Source organism: Rhinopithecus roxellana, chromosome 1 (assembly GCF_007565055.1).
Source record: "Rhinopithecus roxellana isolate Shanxi Qingling chromosome 1, ASM756505v1, whole genome shotgun sequence".
Taxonomy (NCBI): Eukaryota; Metazoa; Chordata; class Mammalia; order Primates; family Cercopithecidae; genus Rhinopithecus; species Rhinopithecus roxellana.
The window spans coordinates 186,305,340-186,325,021 of NC_044549.1; the positions used below are offsets into that span (position 1 = coordinate 186,305,340).

The 19,682-nt window shown below is 42.1% G+C and overlaps 1 protein-coding gene and 1 long non-coding RNA gene across 3 annotated transcripts in view; one reads left to right on the top strand and one right to left on the bottom strand.

The window, feature by feature from the left end:
* Positions 1–2,706, top strand: part of CLDN18 (claudin 18) — a 35,110-nt gene extending 32,404 nt beyond the window's left edge. For both annotated transcript variants that reach the window (XM_010363293.1, XM_010363292.1), the window contains exon 5: positions 29–2,706. In XM_010363293.1, the coding sequence (XP_010361595.1) occupies positions 29–200 (172 nt within the window). In that variant the 3' untranslated portion in view covers positions 201–2,706. The remainder of the gene's footprint in view (positions 1–28) is intronic.
* Positions 2,707–14,158: 11,452 nt separating this feature from the next.
* Positions 14,159–15,535, bottom strand: LOC104662296. Its single transcript, XR_747970.1, has 2 exons — positions 15,068–15,535; positions 14,159–14,430 (listed from the first exon to the last, which is right to left on the bottom strand). It is a non-coding gene; the product is annotated as an uncharacterized LOC104662296 (long non-coding RNA).
* Positions 15,536–19,682: the final 4,147 nt, after the last annotated feature.

A 19,682-nucleotide genomic window follows, 5' to 3' on the forward strand; every position in this document is an offset into this window, starting at 1 on the left:
AATCTTGGAATGTTTATTTTTCTTTCAGCTACAAAGCCGTTTCTTATCATGCCTCGGGCCACAGTGTTGCCTACAAGCCTGGAGGCTTCAAGGCCAGCACTGGCTTTGGGTCCAACACCAAAAACAAGAAGATATACGATGGGGGTGCCCACACAGAGGACGAGGTACAATCTTATCCTTCCAAGCACGACTATGTGTAATGCTCCAAGACCTCTCAGCACAGGCAGAGGAAACTCCCAGAGAGCTCACCCAAAAAACAAGGAGATTCCATCTTGACTTCTTATTGCTTTTGACTCACAGCTGGAAGTTAGAAAAGCCTTGATTTCATCTTTGGAGAGGCCAAGTGGTCTTAGCCTCATGTCTCTGTCTCTAAATATTCCATCATAAAACATCTGAGGTATCATTTATGAATTAGAGGCTATAGCTCACATTTTCAATCCTCTATTTCTTTTTTTAAATATAACTTTCTACTCTGATGAGAGAATGTGGTTTTAATCTCTGTCTCACATTTTAATGATTTAGACAGACTCCCCCCTCTCCCTCCTAGTTAATAAACCCATTGATGATCTAGTTCCCAGCTTATCCCCAAGAAAACTTCTGAAAGGAAAAAGAGTAGATCGAAAGACATTATTTTCTGCTGTTTGACTTCTGCCTCCCCACCCCTAACTTGGCTACTAATACACACTTACTGAAGAAGAAACAATAGGAGCAAGGTATTTGCAATCTCTCCAGCCCATGATCGGGTTTTCTTACGCTGTGATCTTAAACGTTACCAAACCAAAGTGATCTTCAGTTTGAGGCAACCAAGCCTTTCTACTGCTGTTGGCATCTTATTATTCCAGCAAGACCATTCTAGGAGTTTCCTGAGCTCTCCACTGGAGTCCTCTTTCTGTCGCGGGTCAGAAATTGTCCCTAGATGAATGAGAAAAAATTTTTTTAATCTAAGTCCTAAATATAGTTAAAATAAATAATGTTTTAGTAAAATGATACACTATCTCTATGAATTAGCCTCACCCCCACATGTGGATAGAAGGAAATGAAAAAATAATTGCTTTGACATTGTCTATATGGTACTTTGTAAAGTCACACTTAAGTACAAATTCCATGAAAAGTTCAATGATCCTAATTCTCTCCCTTTGAGGTTTCTATGGCTCTGATTATACATGATAATAAGTGTAAGCTATGTAAAAACTAAATATTGTCTGGGCGCAGTGGTTCATGCCTGGAATCCCAGCACTTTGGGAGGCTAAGGAGGAAGGATCACTTGAGCCCAGAAGTTCAAGACCAGCCTGGACAATGTGGAGAAACCCTGTCTCTACAAAATACAGAGAAAAAATTGTCCAGTCATGGTGGCATAAACCTGTAGTCCCAGCATCCCGGGAGGCTGAGATGAGAGGATCACTTGAGCCTGGGAGGCTGGGGCTGCAGTGAACCGTGATCAGACCACTGCACTCCAGCCAGGTGACATACTGAGATCCTGTCTAAAAAATAAATAATAAATAATGGAATACAGCAAGTCCTAGGAAGTAGGTTAAACCAATTCTTTAAAAAAAAAAAAAAATGTTGAGCCTGAATTAAATGTTATGTTTCCAAGTGACACATGTCCACATTTGCATGGTTACAAGCCACTGCCAGTTGGCAGTAGCACTTTCCTGGCACTGTGGTCGGTTTTGCTTTGTTTTGCTTTGTTTAGACATGGGGTCTTACTTTCCAGGCTGGCCTCAAACTCCTGCACTCAAGCAATTCTCCTATCCCGGCCTCCCAAGTAGCTGGGACCACAGGCGTGTGCCATCAAAACTGGTCAGTTTTGTTACTGAGAGCTGTTCCTTTCTCTGAATTCACCTACAGTGGTTGGACTGTCAGATATTTGGGCAAAACTGAAAGTTCTTTGCAACCACACACCTTCCCTGAGCTTACATCACTGCCCTTTTGAGCAGAAAGTCTAAATTCCTTTCAGGACATTAGAATTCCATCCCAGTTTCAAAGCCAGACAGACCCCCTAGGAAACTGAGGTAAGAGCAGTCTCTAAAAACTACCCAGAGCAGCATTGGTGCAGGGGAACTTGGCCATTAGGTTACTATTTGAGAGTAAAGTCCTCACATCAATAGTACATACGAAAGTGACCTCCAAGGGGATTGGTGAATACTCATAAGGGTCTTCAGGCTGAATAGACTATGTGTGGAGAAAGAACGGATTATGCCCCATTAAATAATAACAAGTTGTGTTCATCAAGAGTCAGAGCAGTGAGCTCAGAGACCCTTCTCACTGAGACAGCAACATTTAGACCAAACCAGAGGAGGTATTTGTGGAACTCACTGCCTGAGTTTGGGTAAAGGATGAGCAGACAAGTGAACTAAAGAAAAAAGAAAAGCAAGGAGGAATGTTGGGCAATCTAGAGCATGGGGATTGTTAAGTGCTCTCTGGATTTGAGTTGAAGAGCATCCATTTGAGCTGAAGACCACGGGGCACAATGAGCTCTCCCTCCTACCACCAGAAAGACCCTGGTCAGGTCTCAGGCAGTGCGATGTGGCTCAGCTGGGTTTTTAATAAACACATTCTCCATCCAACACTTAATTGTTTGAAAGTCTCCATATAGTTAGATCGTGCTTTGTAATTTTGTTGTTGTTGCTCTATCTTATTGTATATGCATTGAGTGTTAACCTGAATGTTTTGTTACTTAAATATTAAAAACACTGTTGTCCTACAGTTGAATAGCTTCTGCTCTGTTTTCATAAGTTTTGGGAAGTGGAGGTGGGAAGTCCCAGCACCTCAATGCCGGATGCGTCTTCATGGGAGTTTTTCTGCTTTCGGAATCCGTTTCTGCTCAGTAGCAGCCTAGCTACCTAGAGGACAGCTAGGTGTTGGTCCAGACCAGTTTGTGGTTTCTGCAAGTTTGGAAGCCTTAATGAAAACGAGTTCCCAGAGCAACCAGGCATGCAGCATGGGGTCCAAGGATCCAGTTTAGCCTGTCTGACCCTAAGCGCACCAGCCCGAAGTGTCTAACGTCAATGGCCTGTTTGTGGGCCAGTAAAACAAGAGAGCCAATGCCTGCCCTCGATGCTGCCAAGGATTGGGTTGACCAGCTCAATAAACTGAAGCAGTATCAAGCTACAAAAACAGCATAAGCTATGTAGTCAGAACAGCCCAACGTCAAATCCAGGTCATAATACTTCCCAGCTATGTTAGCTTGAGCAAAGCCCTTCAGCTTTCTGCGTCTCCGTTTCCTTATCTGTAAAATAGGGATGATAAGGATAATGGAATAATACAAGTAAAGGACCCACTTAAGTGACAGAAAACCAAGCAGCACAACTTTAAGACAAAGAGGGCAACATTTATGTAACTGGGATATCTGAGGGTTGACTTCAGACACAGCTGAATCAAGGGTTATGATTAAGACTCTAGTTTTCTCTGCCCATATCTCAGTTCTGCTTTCTTCTCTGTTGGTTTGCTTCTCAAGAAGATTGTGAGTTGTTGTGTTGGCTGCTTATATTTCTAGCCATAAAGCCATGTTTCAGCTATGGGAAACCTAGCCAAATGGAGGCATCTCTTTCCTTCTATCCATAGGAGAAAACTTCTAACAAAATACCCTAGATTATTTGAGTAATGTATCCATCCCTAAACCTCTTCCAATAGCCAGAGCAGTGGTATCTAGTTTGGTGAAGCCTGGGTCACCCAGTCAAAACATGGAGATTTGTCATATGCCATGAAGACTTGTATTCGAAGGACCCAGGGTCCTTAAAAAATCAGGCAAACTCATTGCTTTGCCTCATTATTTTCTTCTTTTAGTTGAAACTGCAGAGCAAGTTTCAGAGATATAACTTCTGAGCTTCTCTGACTTACCAAACTGTATATAGTACAGAAAGGAACGATCTGAGAGATTACTTTGGTTCTCAAAGAAAGCTGATAATTAAAACCTAAAAACTTAAAAAAAAAAAAAAAGGCAAAAAGAAAACACTTTACATTCAGTTTTAAACAAGTGAGATTACAAAAATCATCAGTAGAAAGCTGTCCTTAGTGATGTAATTTTTGAGAAATTTAAATTTAAATTTTCTAAAATTTAGGGGCATTGTGAAGTCTCCTTGTGCAAAGACAGAAATGGACAAACCAAGCCATGGAGTACAGGCTCAAAATATGACTCAGCACTGTTACTCATAAAAATCCCTGGGAGTCCCCAGTTCTTTTACCTTTTACTTAGGTAGTATCCAGCCCCTTCTTGCCTCCACAGTCAACCCTATCCAGGGTTGCCTACTGCAATGGCCACAATTTTTGCCAAAATGCCTGATGTCTCTGAGTTGACATGTTCCACTGGAGAAAGCACTGGGCTTGGAATCAAAAACCTGGATTTCGGGTTCTGACTGCATTGCCAACCAATTATGTGACCTCCAGAATCGATTACAATGATTCACTAACATATTTTTATTATCTGACTTCTGTACTGAGTCCTCATGACAAGCAGTACTGTGCCTAGTGCTTTATATACTTTAACCCTCCAACAATGCTGATCTCACCCCACTAGTGGCCCAGCACTCCTAAACACTTAAGGATCACATACACACTCACACTCACACATACACACATTTACCACACAGTCGGTTCAATTTTCAGAGCCTCATCAGGGACCATCACTTCTTTGATTTTTCTACTCTTGAGTATTTACATGTGCCTCAGAACTGCTTTTGAACAATTCCATTCCTTCAGCTAAAGTTAGGCTGATTTTTCATACTTCCCAACCCACAGCTAGAAAGGGAAGGGGTATACTCTTCATAATAGCCCAAATAAATGTGAAATGAGCATATGAGGCCCTTAAGAGATGACGATAAGCAAAAAGTTTCCTTGTGGTTTAATATTCAATATGTAAGATATTATAATATACTGTAGAGACAAAATGTCATTAAAATGTTTTAAATATGTCCAAATTCTATTCTGGAGTAAGGGTATTTAATTTAGATACCCCAAAAGGTGTCTATCAGTGATGGCTTTTAGTATCCACACCACCACAATATTCAATACTAAATGCAGCTACTCCCTAATAACAAATAAGATGAAATCTTAGTCACCCCTGCCACAGTGGGTAGCTAAAAGAAAGCATAGACTTCTTCTTCAGAGAAACTTCAAGGGGTGGGTGGGTCCTACTTGCAGATTAAGGATCATACAAATTCTATACATAGAAAATACGGTACTTTGTCCTATCTTTTAACTTAAGATTTTCAGGGTAACATAAAGGTAGAATTAAATGTAATATGGAAGAAAACTGGAAATATTTCTTCCTTAATCCAGCAATGCTCCTTCTTTAAATTTCTCCTAAGGAAATAATTATAAATACTTATGCTCAAAGGTATATATCAATTGTTTAAAATAATGTAACTAGATCAACCTAAAAATCTAATGAGGGGAAGATTTTTAATAGTCTTTATATATAAGTAAGCTATTATATAGTCATTAAAATTATTATAATATTTTTCTAACATTAAGTCTATTTAACGGTGTATTGAAAAACATCCTGGAAAGAAATATATTCCAAAATATTTTAAGTAGTTGCTTCTGATTGGAGATATAATGATGATAGTTTTTTATTTGTACTTTACAGTACTTTGCAAATTGTCTTCAATGAGAATAGCTTCATTTTATATCTAGAGAAAAAAATAAAACTAAAAACTGAAGAATTAAAAAATAGAAAACAACACCCAGACATGAAGTCCACAGGAGCAGATATAGCTCATTACCTGGAGACATAACCATCTCAGGCAGCTCGGAAGGAGGAAGTTATTAAGTCATGGCTGAGTAGAGTTCTCTGTTTACTCTGAACCAATAAATTAAAATGGTCATGAGCCCAGAAACTGACCTCACACTATGTTGCTTTAGCTTTTCTTCTCCTTTCGAGACCCTTTGGCAATTGGCAATCATTTCCCCATTTACTCACTTCTACTCACCTCTGAAGATGGGAAAGCAGAGGCCCATACCTCTGTTGTGAACAAGGACCAGAAAGGAGAAATGACATGCTCAAGGCCTTTGCACAGGCATATCAGAGGAGCCAGAACAAAGACTAGAGTCCATACCAGGTTAGCCTCTTGCCTGCTCCGCAAGGACACGCAGACCTCATCTCCTCCCATCCACTGGCCTTCTCAGTTTCCAACTTCTTTTTCTGACTACAAGGGCCATCCAGAAAGAGCACAATGGGCTTGCTTCAGGATGGGTGGCCTAATGTTGGCAGGTGCTCTGAGCCAACCAGATCCACCTGTGTGGGGAAATATCCAGACCAGACCCTGAGTCCACAAATGTTTATCACCTGGAACTCATCAGACCTGAATCTGATAAGGAAGGGGCTCTGTATGAGCTATGCACAGAGCAGCCTGTCTTTAAAGAAGAAGACTTTTGGGTCCTTGATGAGTTTTTCGAGGTTTCTAAAAGATAATCTCAACCATGTGTTATCACTGGATTCTACTCAGAAATGTTAGGCATCAGGAAAAATTCAGCAGCTATTGTTTTTTAGTTGGACATAGCAAAGCTTCAGAAACCCAGTTTTTGTCATTTTCTGTTACTTATCACAGAATACCTGAAAGTGGGTAATTTATAAAGAAACAAAATATATTTTTTACAATTCTGGAGGCTGGAAAGTCCAGGGTCAAGGGGCTACATCTGGTGAAGCCCTTCTTGCTGATGGGGATCTCTGCAGAGTCCCAAAGGAGTTCAGGGCATCATGTGGTGAGGGAGCTAAGTGTGCTAGCTCAAGTCTCTCTTCCTCTTCTTATAAAGCCACCAGTACCACTCCTGTGATAACCCACTAATCCATTAACTCACTAATATATTAATCTATGAATGGATTAATCCATTAATGAGAGTGAAGTTCTCTTAAGGGCCCCACTCCTCATTATTTCCACATTGGGAATTAAGTTTCAACATGAGTTTAGGAGGGGACAAACATTCAAACCATAATACCCAGGCTTATGTAAAAATGAAGAAAACAAAATAAACTTTTTCTCCTTGAAAAAACATTAGGAAAAAAGAGAAAAGCATTGATGGCAGAAAAAATTCACTCTGAGCCTTTAAAAAATACAGATGATTATTAATGTTAATATTGCTGTCATTATCATTATCATTATCATTATTGAGAATCTACAATGTCCCAGACATAGTTTCAGGCCCTTTTCTTACACTATTTCCAACCCTCAAAATAGCCCCAATGAGACAGGTATTATTATCCCCAGCTCACAGGTGAAGAAACCAAGGCTCAGGGAGGCTAAGTATCTTGTCCAAGTAAAGTGACCAACCATCCCAGTTTGTCCAGGACTGTCCCAGATTCAGCACTGAAAAGCCTGTGTTCCAGAAAACCTCTCAGCCCTGAACAAACCAGGACAGCTATGCCAAGTCTGTATAGCTAATAAGTAGAAACGTGTGGATTCCAACCAGGGTTTGTCTGACTCCACATCTCACTCTGTTTCTAATATGCCAGAGAAAATCTCATTAAATGGGCAAAATAAATTCATAACTACATTTTTTTAAATGGAAGGAAGAAAAAAGGGAGAGAGAGAGACAGAGGAAAGGAAGAAGAAAAAACAAATGAACAAAATAAAGATAGGGAGAAACTCATATAAATCTACTTTAAAGAAAAAAATATTTGCCAATGAAGCCAAGGAACATAATACTTAATTTACAGTAAATTTTTATTTTTTAACACTCAAATTTTTAAAAATGCCCAATAAGAGCCTGTGTCTGTAACTAGTGCATAGACAGATGGCAGAGATAGGGGAGGACATTGGGCTACCCAGTCCCTCAGCCTCTGCAAAGCTCTCAGTGGGCTCTGTGATGTGTGTGCACTCTTAAGGGCTTCCAGGCTAAAGAGGACTCTGGTGTGATGCCACCCAGAAAAGAAAGGAAAGCCCCAGCACTTCCAAGGTGGACTGTCTGTAGGAGAAATACCTGTTCCCTCCAGTGGTGGCAGCTACACAAACATTACAAGGTTGGGTTTGGACCACGGCTCACTTCATCCCAGCAGCCACCTTAGGCTAGAGCTTCCCCAGCAGCATCTGGGATCTGAGTCAGTTTCCATCAGCACTGAGAGGTTTCCCATTCCTTTCTCATCTCAAGTGGAACTGGATGTGACCTGCTCACTCTAGTTTCGAGTTTTTGACCCGTTCAAGCTTTCCCTGTTATCAAAGCTGCCGCCCTTAGCCCTTGTTGACAATAAAAAGCTTATTTATTTTGTTCGACAGGCCAACTTGAATTTCCCCAAAGAATGTTTTGAAAAGTAAAATATCAAACATATTAAGCATGTAGGACTTTGCCGCCCATACTTATTGCCCAGAGGAGGGAGGTTGCCATGGCAATGCCTCTGGTAAGGAGAATAAAGTCTGGCTGAAGGGTGAATAAAGTATCACAGTGGGGCACAGGCTGCCCCGCCAGGCAGCAAGCCCCTTATGGTACTGGAAGTGTTTGCCCAAGTCTTAAGAATTAAGTCATAATTAAGAGAGAATAAGAAAAACAGAAAGTCCTGCTGCAAAAAACAAACAAAAAAAAAAAGTTGAGGGGTGGGGGAGTCAGAATGTAGACAGAGATATTTTAAAAGTCAGCAGTGAGTGAACGTGACTATGTCTTCTTATGACAGCTGGCAGAACCCGCCCACCAGTAGCTTTTGTGCAAACAGGCCACACCCCATCCATCTGCAGAAGGGTACAGCTAATGGAGTAGAGAGAACCCAAAAAGGAATTCATTGGAGAGCTGGCATCAAATGACCTTCATGGCCTCTTTGGTAACACACCAAAACTTCACAGAAATTAACACAAAACCTAGGCAGGAGGAACTCATCTTCCAGTATGGCTTAGTAAGCTCCTACCAGGCTAACCTTCCCGCAGATAACAAATATAAACTCTGTACAAAATACAAAAAGTAACTACTTGAAGCCACTAGAGAGTGAACAAAGACATATTCTGAAGGGTAGTTGACATTTAAAAGAGAGGAAAGGCATAAAGAAAATTTCTGTTTTTGAGGCTTCTGACCCAAGGACAAGCCAAAGTCAGGTGGCATGAAGTACCTAAAATCTGTTAGAAAACCTGCAGTTTTTCTGGCCTGAAGAACCATGAGACAGAGTTCAGGACAACTATAGCCACTATAAGGTGAGCAAAAAATCTTAGAAAAAAGAGACTTGGGGGAGAAGATCCCAGTTTTCTATAAAAAACCCTCCCTGAGTCTCTAGCTAAACCCTAAGCCATGCAAGTATAGGGCTGACTACAAACAGCTGACTTAGGATCCAAAGTTGAATGGAGACCTTAGATGTCCCCAAGACACAAAGTTTGCTGTATGAGTACAAGCAAATTAGTTGTCTTCTCCAGCAAACAAACAAACAAAAAAAAAACAATACTCTTTGGAAGACTATACTAGAGTCTGAAACATAACATTCACAATATCCAGGATGCAATACAAAATTATCTGACATGTGCGTGACATGGCCTATTTTTAAGAGAAAAGGTGATCAATGGAGACCTGACCCCAAGATAACCCAGATATTGGAATTAGCAGATGAGGACTTTTAAAGCAACTATTACAACTATGCTCAAATACATAAAAGAAAATATGCTCATAATGACTAAAAAGACAAGAGATCTCACAGAGAAATAGAAACTATTCTTGAAAACAGAACTTCTGAAACTAAAAATACAAAATCTAAAATTTAAAAATGTATGAACTTAGCAATGTGGAGATAACAGAGGAAAGCATCAGTTAACTTGAAGATAGATCATTAGAAGTTATCCAAAAATAGAGAAAAAAATTTTTAGCAAAAACAGAACCTCAGGGACTTGAAGGATAATATCAAAAAAGAAACAACTGAGGCCAGAAGACAGTGGTATTTTTTAGGGGCTGACAGAAAAAAAAAATGTACAAATACACTTCAAGAATGAACGCAAAATATAGTTTGCAGATAAAAGGAAACCATGAAGATTCATTGCCAGAAAATCTTCACTATAAAAAAAAATGTTAAAAGAGTTCTTCAATCTGAGGGAAAATGCTACTAGATGAAAACTAGGATCTCCAGGAAGACATAAAGAGCATCAGAAATAGACCTTGTTGAATAGGACATTGGATATCACTCGATGTATAAAGCAAGACTCAAAGCCTGAGTATCTGAGGCAGTCAGGCATTGCACCTCGCTTTCCACCATCACAGCGGTTCTGGGCAGCTGTCAGCGTTCCTACTGTCTCACATGACTGGGAGTATGAATCCACCTATAGAAGCACATATTGCTGTACATACAAAGAGGAAAGACAGTAGAATTAAGTAGGTAACAGCAATAGGTAAGTCTTGGCAGTCTGTAAACTCAATACTAAAGCAGGAAAATCTTAACCTTGTAAACTGAATTGAAAAAATATTTTTGAAAATGTTGCTTTGTACATATTTAATGTAGAGGCGAAAAGTTTCAGGATGAGAATTCCCTCATAATCGGCATATCTCAAAGGCATCTCTTAGTGGGTCTCTAGATAATAAGCAAAGCCAGTACCAACGACAAAGAATTCATCAATGGTCATTCTCTGAATGTCTTGCCTCATACTAGGAGGTAGTATCATCTAAAAAAAAAAAAGATACGTTCACTTCATATTTCTTACCAACCTATCAGTTTGTTAGACATTTGTTTTTATGTTTTGACCTCTCTTTTTATGTGTGCTAACATTGAATATTTTGTGTGATATGTGTGTCCCTTTGTTTTGTGTGGTACCTTTGTTACAACTGATGAACCTACATTGACACATCATTATCACCCAAAGTTTACAGGATTTGCTCTTGTCACTGTACATTCTATGGGTTTGGACAAATGTGCGATGACACATACCCACCATTGTAGTATCCTACAGAGTGGCTTCATTGCCATAAAAATCTTCTATGCTCTGCCTTTCCCCCAACCTCTGGCAACCACTGATCTTTTTACTGTCTCCATAGTTTTGCCTTTTCCAGAATGTCATATAGGTGGGATCATACCCTATGTAGCCTTTTCAGACTAGCTACTTCCAGTTCATAATATGCATTTACAATTTCTTCATGTCTTTTCATGGCTTGATAACTTATTTCTCTTTAGTACTGAATAGCATTCCATTGTCTGGATGTACTACAATTATTTATCCATTCACCTACTGAAGGACATCTTGGTTGCTTCCAAGTTTTGGCAGCTAAGAACAAATCTGGTATAAACATCTGTGTGTGGGATTTTGTATGGATGTAAGTTTTCAATTCCTTTGTGTAAATACCAAGGAAAATGATGGCTACATCATATGGCAAGATTATGGTGAGTTTTGTAAGAGCACATGACCCAGTTTTGACTAGTGGTTCAAAAGGAAAGAGTCCAGCATTTCTTCATTGAAGGGAAAACTTCCTCACTCTTAATGAAGAGAAAACAAAAGAGGCAGCCCCATCCTTGGAAACATACACAGACACACAGACACACACACACACACACACACAGGTGCACACCTTCTTCCTCCATCTAAGCATTCTCATGACTACGTGTGATACATTGGAAGTACTGCAGCCCAAAGATGAACCAACATGGATGAAGGCAGAACAAAAGAAGCCTGGGGAAATGGAGCCAGAGCTCTACTTTATGTTCCTCACCTGACAACACCCCACCTCTGAACTTTTTATAATGTGTGGTAAGTTTTCTTTTTTTTTTTTTTTTTTTTTTTTTTTGAGGCAGAGTCTCACTCTGACATCCAGGCTAGAGTGCAGTGGCATGATCTTGACTCACTGCAACCTCCACCTTCCGGGTTCAAGCCATTCTCCTGCCTCAGCTTTCCAAGCAGCTGGGAATACAGGCACATGCCACCATGCCCAGCTAATTTTTGTATTTTTAGTAGAGACAGGGTTTCACCTTGTTGGCCAGGCTGGTCTTGAACTCCTGACCTCAGGTGATCCACTCGCCTCGGCCTCCCAAAGTGCTGGGATTACAGGCATGAGCCACCGCGCCCAACCTTATGTGTGGTAAGTTTCTTTATTGTTTAAGTCAATTTCAGTTGGGATTTACTATTACTTAAAGCCAATGCATCTGAATCAAAACATGGACACCCACGCCAGTCCTCCATCAAAGATCACATGTAGGTCCAACTCCCACAGAAATATCTACTGTGTCATGGGGGTTTTGTGGACTTGGAAAACACAAGGAATGAACAATGTCCTGGGAAGTCCCATCTCATGAGAAAAAAAGTGAAAAAGAACAAGTTTGAGTAGGGATGAGAGATAATTCTATTGTCCTGTAAACTAGTGTGCATAGACTCACGTCTGAGTTCCAGGGCATACACATTGCAAAAAGTAGTTTAAAATAAATAAATAAATAAAAATATATATATGGCTGTTTCGCTAAAATCTCTGTGGCGTAGTAAAAGGTGCTAGTAACTTTGGTGCCATGACCTGGCCATGTCAGGAGACCAGAGGAAGCTTCCCGAGGAGGAAGGGAGTCTTTGAATATTGGGTACTAAATGTACACAAAAGTGGTCCTTTTTGGAGCCAGGGACAACAAATTGTTTGATCTTAAATCTTAAATGCCAACTCAGGCCAATTCCAACTGACGATGCTGAGAAGGACTCAGGAATGGAAGACTGTCATGATCAATTGGCAATGCCTGTCATGGAACTGACTGGGAACCAGCAGTACACAGGCCACATGTTTGCCCTCTTGAATTCCTTTCTGAGATGGACCTCAGCCAAATACTCCCCGCATCAGTGAAGATGCATTCACTCTAACGTTACATTTTATTTTCTCTACTCTTAAGCAAGGATACACATACAAAAGTACACTTTTTAGTCCACTTTAGATTGGTTTAAATTAACCAATCTAATCATTGTTGAACGATCCCCCAAACCCAGGAGCTGTTCTTGTCACATTTATTGTCCCTTGTGCTTCAGGGTACTTGACAATCCTCAACTATTGCTGTTTCTTGAAGAGCAACAGCACTCCACCTAGTAAATTTTACTTCAGAATGTTAGTACTATTGTTATTTTCAGCATTATTTTTGTCTGTCTGCCTCATCCTAAAGATTGTAACCATGAGTAGCTTTGACATGCTTCAAAACTTCTTTTGTTCTTCCAGGGAGCTTTTGGAGAGGGTCTCACTTCATGATGTCCCTATGAAATAAGGTCATGGAGAATCCTTTGAATTTACTTCCATGAATATTTCTTCGAGTACCTATTTTGTGCCAGGTGCCACAACAGGTATAAAGATGAATAAGGAAGAAAAGAGAAGGATCTTTGTCGAGATTCTGGTCTGCTATGCAATGTGCTAATATGCCATTCTGGTGACTTGGAAGCGTTCATCTCATTCCATTCCCATAACTACCTCCCAAAGCATCTTTACCACAGTTACAGCTGAGGAAACTGAGGCCTGTGGAGGTTACATGACTTGCCCGGTCATTCATCTAGTGGTTACTGGTGCTGGGATCTGAATCGTGTCTGTCTGACTCAAAGCCCATGTTTCAATTCTCCTGACATGAGACCAATTGAGAAGTATGGTTCTCAAGTTGGGGAGGGTGTCTTGGGAAATTTTGAGGCACAGCACTTCCTAGCCCAGTGTATGAAAGCAGGTCAGTTATTAACCTATCTTAGCCTCAGCAGCCCAGTCGACAGACGCTAATACCTACCTTGCAAGGTTGTTGTGAGGATTAAAGATAATGAGTAAAGCATCCAGCACACAGTATGTGGTCTATAAAGAATAGCTATGTTATTCAGAGCTACGTAAAAAAATTACCATTTCTCAAAGAGGCAGCAGCTATTTTCTGATACAGTGAATTCTTGGAACTTGCAATGGGTGTGTATTATGAAATTTAGGATCTAAGCTAGCAAGATTTTGCTATATGGCTCTGAGAAGGTATATGGTTGTCGCAAAAATCTCAGGAGTGTCTGCAAGATAAAAAAAATCTCAAAGCAGAGGCAAGTTCAGAGACTTGCTTTCCTACTCCTGAATCTTCATTCAGCTAAGTACTGGCCAGGAATAACAAGAGGACTCACCATTGTTTGAGCCTGCCTGTGAATTTGCATAAAATGTGATTTAAAACAAAAACATAACCAAGGATCTGGCCCCCAGGAATAGCCATGGTATCTGCAGTGAGTAGAAGACCATTATTTATACTGCCTGGAATCCCACCACAAATCTTTACAGAAAGGCACAAACTCACATTGGATCAGGCTTTTGTTGGTCTCCAGGGAATGCTGACTTTGTTTATTAATGCCACAACAAATGTGTCTCTGAATAAGGGAATTGACAGGACACCTGTCTCTGCATTGAAACCTGATTAAAAGCAAGTCCAGCCCCTTCTAGTCTCTCAGGAGTCTTCACAGTTTCTAAGCTGTCCTTTGTAAGTCAGTGGTGTCGAAGGCAGGAAAGCTCCATCCTTGCTTCTTCGGGTGATAATCCACACAGCACAGCATGAATACTCAAGCTCTCACACGAAGCAATGGTCTGTCTCCCATATAGAAAGAAGGAGAGTTGCCTAAGTGGAAGGACTTGATAGGAGCTGAAAATGCAACCCCATGACACCCAGTCCTCCCCTAATAAAGGTTTTTCCCTATCTCCTGTCACTGATGCTGCAAATTCTACTCTGGAGGCAGAATGGTACAGGCAGGCAGCACTTCTTGAAACTTTCCATGAAAAGACCCCTCAAACACAGGGGAATAGTGGGGATAGTTGCACAACATTATGAGTATACTGAAAACTACTGAATTGTATACCTTATTCTGTGAACTTATTATGTGCTGAAGTTATGTTATATGAATTATATGTTAATAATAATAATAATACATTTTTTTTAAATGCATAGAAGAAATAGCCTATGTCCTTGCAAGGCCAGCAGGGCCAGGACTCAAATGGACAGCTCTAAGTATGAAGTCTTGTGCATGTTGTATTCTGCTCCAACATATATCTATATCTGTTGCAATTGTTTAAGGTTAAAGTGATTTACCAGTTAAAATGTTTAACTTTTATCCCCTCGGATATTCAAATAAAATTGATACCCCAGGTAGACATACCTCAGATGGAGAACCCTATGGCAGTACCACTCACTTGTGGCTTGAGAAGCACAACGGGGAGGTGGGTTTACCAGGGTGAGATCCCAAGGTGTGGATCCCAGAGTACGAATCCCAGGATGTGGATCCTAGGTTATGGGCGCCTAAAATCGTGCTGAAGTTCTGACTTAGGGTGACTCTCACTCACATTTTTCACAGAATAAGTTCAGAACTCTGGGCTATCAAAAGCCCATTGTCACATGTGTGGACCCATGCATCCACTCTCACCCTTCCATGTTCTGTTCACAGTGCTGCCTCAGGTCTATGACATCCAATGGCAGCAGGCATCACTCACCTTGTGCGTGCCCAACTCTGACTCCCAGGGCAGTCTCCCCACCCCTCACGGGCTGCATGCCACATATGAAGCAGGCCTCTGTGGGTGGTCTCAGCCATATCCTCCAAGAGCCTTCAAGACTGTTGCTCTGCAACACCAGTGGTCCCTTCCAACCAATGTCCTTTCTTGCCTCCAGCTGACATGGTGACATCATGCTCTCCAGCTTTAGTTTTAAGCCATAGTGGAAAATGTTTGGTCATGCCTTGCACAATGGACATACTTTACTCTTCTCACTCCATCCACAGGCCTTTTGCCTACCCAGCCTGCAAGTGGCTGTGTGTGGAAGGCAGGGGTATGTCAACATTGAAAGAAATCCCATTCTAGGAATGTGGGCGTTAAGGCCTAAAAAGTCAAAGAGAAGACATGGTTTGTAGATGTGTCATGCTACATTTCCATTATGAAATTTCAAATGGCAAATTTAACAAGACCAGAACATTATCATTCAGATTCTCTGCATACTCTGGGTAGGATTTGTATTTGTTCTTAACAACAAAGCACAGCAACAAGATTTGAGGGAGTCCTTGGAAGCCAGCATCCACAGGAGGCTGACATGTGACTCAGCATCACAAGTAAGCAATAATATCACCAGCAGGACATGTGAAGCCCAAATGCACCTAGATCTACTAATCTGTGGGTCTTAGATAAGGTGACTTTCCCTGCCAGAAGTCCCAGAGTGCCCCACATAGCAACAGAGCTGTCACCTGCACCCTCCGCGCGCATCCTCCCTGTGCTCTGTGATCTACTGCCCCCTGCCGGCCTCCCTGGACTCACCTCATCCCTCTCCTCTCGGAGAAGTCCAGACGACCGTTTTCTGGCTTCTTCCAGGCCACTCTCAAATCACCATCTACACCCACTGCAGATCTGCACACACCCCCTGCCTCTGTCTCTCAGAACACGGCCTTCCCCTTCTAAGACCCAGCTCTGTCGCAGAGCTGCGTGGGCCCCTAATGATATAGCTGTGAACCCCGTAATTCCTGAAGGGCTTTTTCAAAAGTCATTTTGTTTCTGCTATACATTAGCTACAAAAGAACTAATTCTAAAGAAAAAAAAAAAAAAAGACAATTATGTGAAAAACGGCTCAGAACCATGAAATAGATGCTGATTATAAATATAGGCTTCAGGCATTATAAAATGAGGCAGCTCTAAATTTTCAAAGAACAAAGAAAAAGCAAGAGGATTTTTTAAATATCAAAAAGACTTTCAGGTTATAATTAGTAAATTGACTAACCTTTTTAAAGGTAAAAGTGAATTTCTAAAGCCCGCAGCATTCATGGAATTATATATACTGTAAGTCTAGGGGACTGACTCTGCCAGTGTCCTCACTTCACAGATGAAAAAACAAAAGGTTCCATGACTTTCCCAAAGTCATGAAACAAGTTTGTGGCTGCCAGGATTTTAATTGGAGCTCCTGACCTCCATCCTCAGTTTCTTTCACCCATTCTACAATGGAAGCTACTTTCACAAATAGGCAACAATGTTCAGATTACTTGGATAAATACATTGAGATGGTGTTTGTGGAGGTGGTGGTAGTGATGGTGGTGGTGGTAAGAAGGCGGTAATAATGGTAATAGAGGTAGTAGAGGAGGTGGTAATAGCCGTGGTGGTGAAGATGGAAGTGGTTGTAGTGGAGGTGGTGGTTGTGGTGGTGGTAGAGGTGGCGATGGTGATAGTGGAGTGATAGTAGTGATGGTGGTGGATGTGGAGGTGGTAGTGGTAGTGGTGGAGGTGGTGGTTGTGGTGGTGGTGGTGGTGGCGGTAGTGAAATGATGGTAGTGATGGTGGTGGAGGTAAGAGGTGGCAGTGGAGGTGATGGTGGTGGTAGAGGTAGCGATGGTGGTAGTGGAGTGATGGTAGTGATGGTGGTGGATGTGGAGGTGGTGGTGGTGGAGGTGGTGGTTGTGGTGGTGGTGGTGATAGTGAAATGATGTTGGTGGTGGAGGTAAGAGGTGGTGGTGGAGGTGGTGGTTGTGGTGGTGGTAGAGGTGGTGATGGTGATAGTGGAGTGATGGTAGTGATGGTGATGGATGTGGAGGTGGTAGTGGTAGGGGTGGAGGTGGTGGTTGTCAGTGGTGGTGGTAGTGAGATGATGGTAGTGATGTTGGTGGTGGAGGTAAGAGGTGGTAGTGGAGGTGATGGTGGTGGTAGGGGTAGCGATGGTGGTAGTGGAGTGATGGTAGTGATGGTGGTGGATGTGGAGGTGGTAGTGGTGGAGGTGGTGGTTGTGGTAGTGAAATGATGGTAGTGATGTTAGTGGTGGAGGTAAGAGGTGATAGTGGAGGTGATGGTGGTGGTAGAGGTAGCGATGGTGGTAGTGGAGTGATGGCAGTGATGGTGATGGATGTGGAGATGGTAGTAGTAGTGGTGAAGGTGGTGGTGGTGGTGAAATGATGGCAGTGATGTTGATGGTGGAGGTAAAAGGTGATAGTGGAGGTGATGGTGGTGGTAGAGGTAGTGATGGTGGTAGTGGAGTGATGGTAGTGATGGTGGTGGATGTGGAGGTGGAGGAGGTAGTGGTGGTGATGATGGGGGTGAAGGTGGAGGTGGTAGTGATGATGGCTGAGATAATGAAAATTGTGGTGGGGCTAGGCACAGTGGTGCACACCTATAACCCTAGCACCTTGGGAAGCTCAGATGGGAGGATTACTTGAGCCCAGGAGTTCAAGACCACCCTGGGCAACATAGAGAGACCCCCATCTCTATAAAAAATAAAAAATTAGCCGGGCATGATGACACACGCCTGTGGTCCCTGCTACTCAGGAGGCTGGGGCAAGAGGATCTCTTGAGTCTGGGAGGTCGAGGCTGCAGTGAGCTGTGATCGCACTACTGCACTCTAGCCTGGGTGACAGAGCAAGACCCTGTTTCAAAAAAAAAGAAAAAGAAACAAGAAGGAAAGACAAAGGAAGGGAAGGGAAGGGGAGGGGAGGGGAGGGGAGGGGAGGGGAGGGGAGGGGAGGGAGGGAGGGAGAGAGAGAGAGAGAGAGAGAAAAGAAAAGAAAAGAAAAGAAAAGAAAGAAAGAAAAAAAGAAAGAAAGAAAGAAAGAAAGAAAGAAAGAAAGAAAGAAAGAAAGAAAGAAAGAAAGAAAGAAAGAAAGAAAGAAAGAAAGAAAGAAGATAAATAGTGGTGGTATGCATATGTGCTAGGAAGTTGAGGAGTGAGGAACAGTTCAAGGGCATGTCAGTCAAAGCTCAGATTCAGTTAAGAGTGAATATATACGGCCGGGCACGGTGGCTCAAGCCTGTAATCCCAGCACTTTGGGAGGCCGAGACGGGCGGATCACGAGGTCAGGAGATCGAGACCCTCCTGGCTAACACGGTGAAACCCCGTCTCTACTAAAAAATACAAAAAATTAGCCGGGAGAGGTGGCGGGCGCCTGTAGTCCCAGCTACTCGGGAGGCTGAGGCAGGAGAATGGCATAAACCCGGGAGGCGGAGCTTGCAGTGAGCTGAGATCCGGCCACTGCACTCCAGCCTGGGTGACAGAGTGAGACTCCGTCTCAAAAAAAAAAAAGAGTGAATATATATAAGAAACTGGTGGAATGAGGAAAAGGATTCAGCAGGTATAGACAAATCAATTACATATATCTATAAACAAAATGACAGAAATGGTACAGCAGCTGAGGAAGCAGCAACAGGGTCATAAGGATCTTTCAGTGTGGGATTGCCATGCATGCTGGATACTTCCAGGCTGGGGAAAAGCTCCTAATAATGAGGCTTCTCGAGTGCAGGTACAGGTTGTGAAACCCATCAACATTTGTTGGTTGCCTTTTCTGTGCAAAGACCTCAGCTGGGCGTTGGCAACACAAGGGTATGCAGGAAAGCAAGAGAGTCCACACCCTGTCCTGCTCCATTTTCTATCTTTAAATGTTGGGGGTTTTGTGTTTTGTTTTGTTTTTTAATCACGGGAGAGTTGCCTGGCTGAATAAGACAATTCGTCAAGTCCTGCCAAACCGTGAGTGGTGGCGCAGGCTGGAGGAGCCCGGCTTATTTCTTACAGTGAAGTTCACCTGTCATTAAAAAGTGCCTGTGTAGCCATTCACTTTGTGGCCCACAGTGCCACCGTGTGGAAGGCACCTGTTGACTGGACATGCACAAAATAAAACCGAAGCAGTAGCAGCTTTTAAACGAATCCATCACCTTCACTCAGGGAACCCAAAGCACTCCCTCCATGTGACTATTATGCTCAATTTACCAAAGAAAAGGCCGTTGGATCTGTGGGTTCAGTGAACCCTTAGTGATCAGCTATGTGGTCTAAGTTCTCACTGATCTCCTCTCCAAGATCCCTGACTGAGGTCAGAATCATAGAATCAATGGGCACC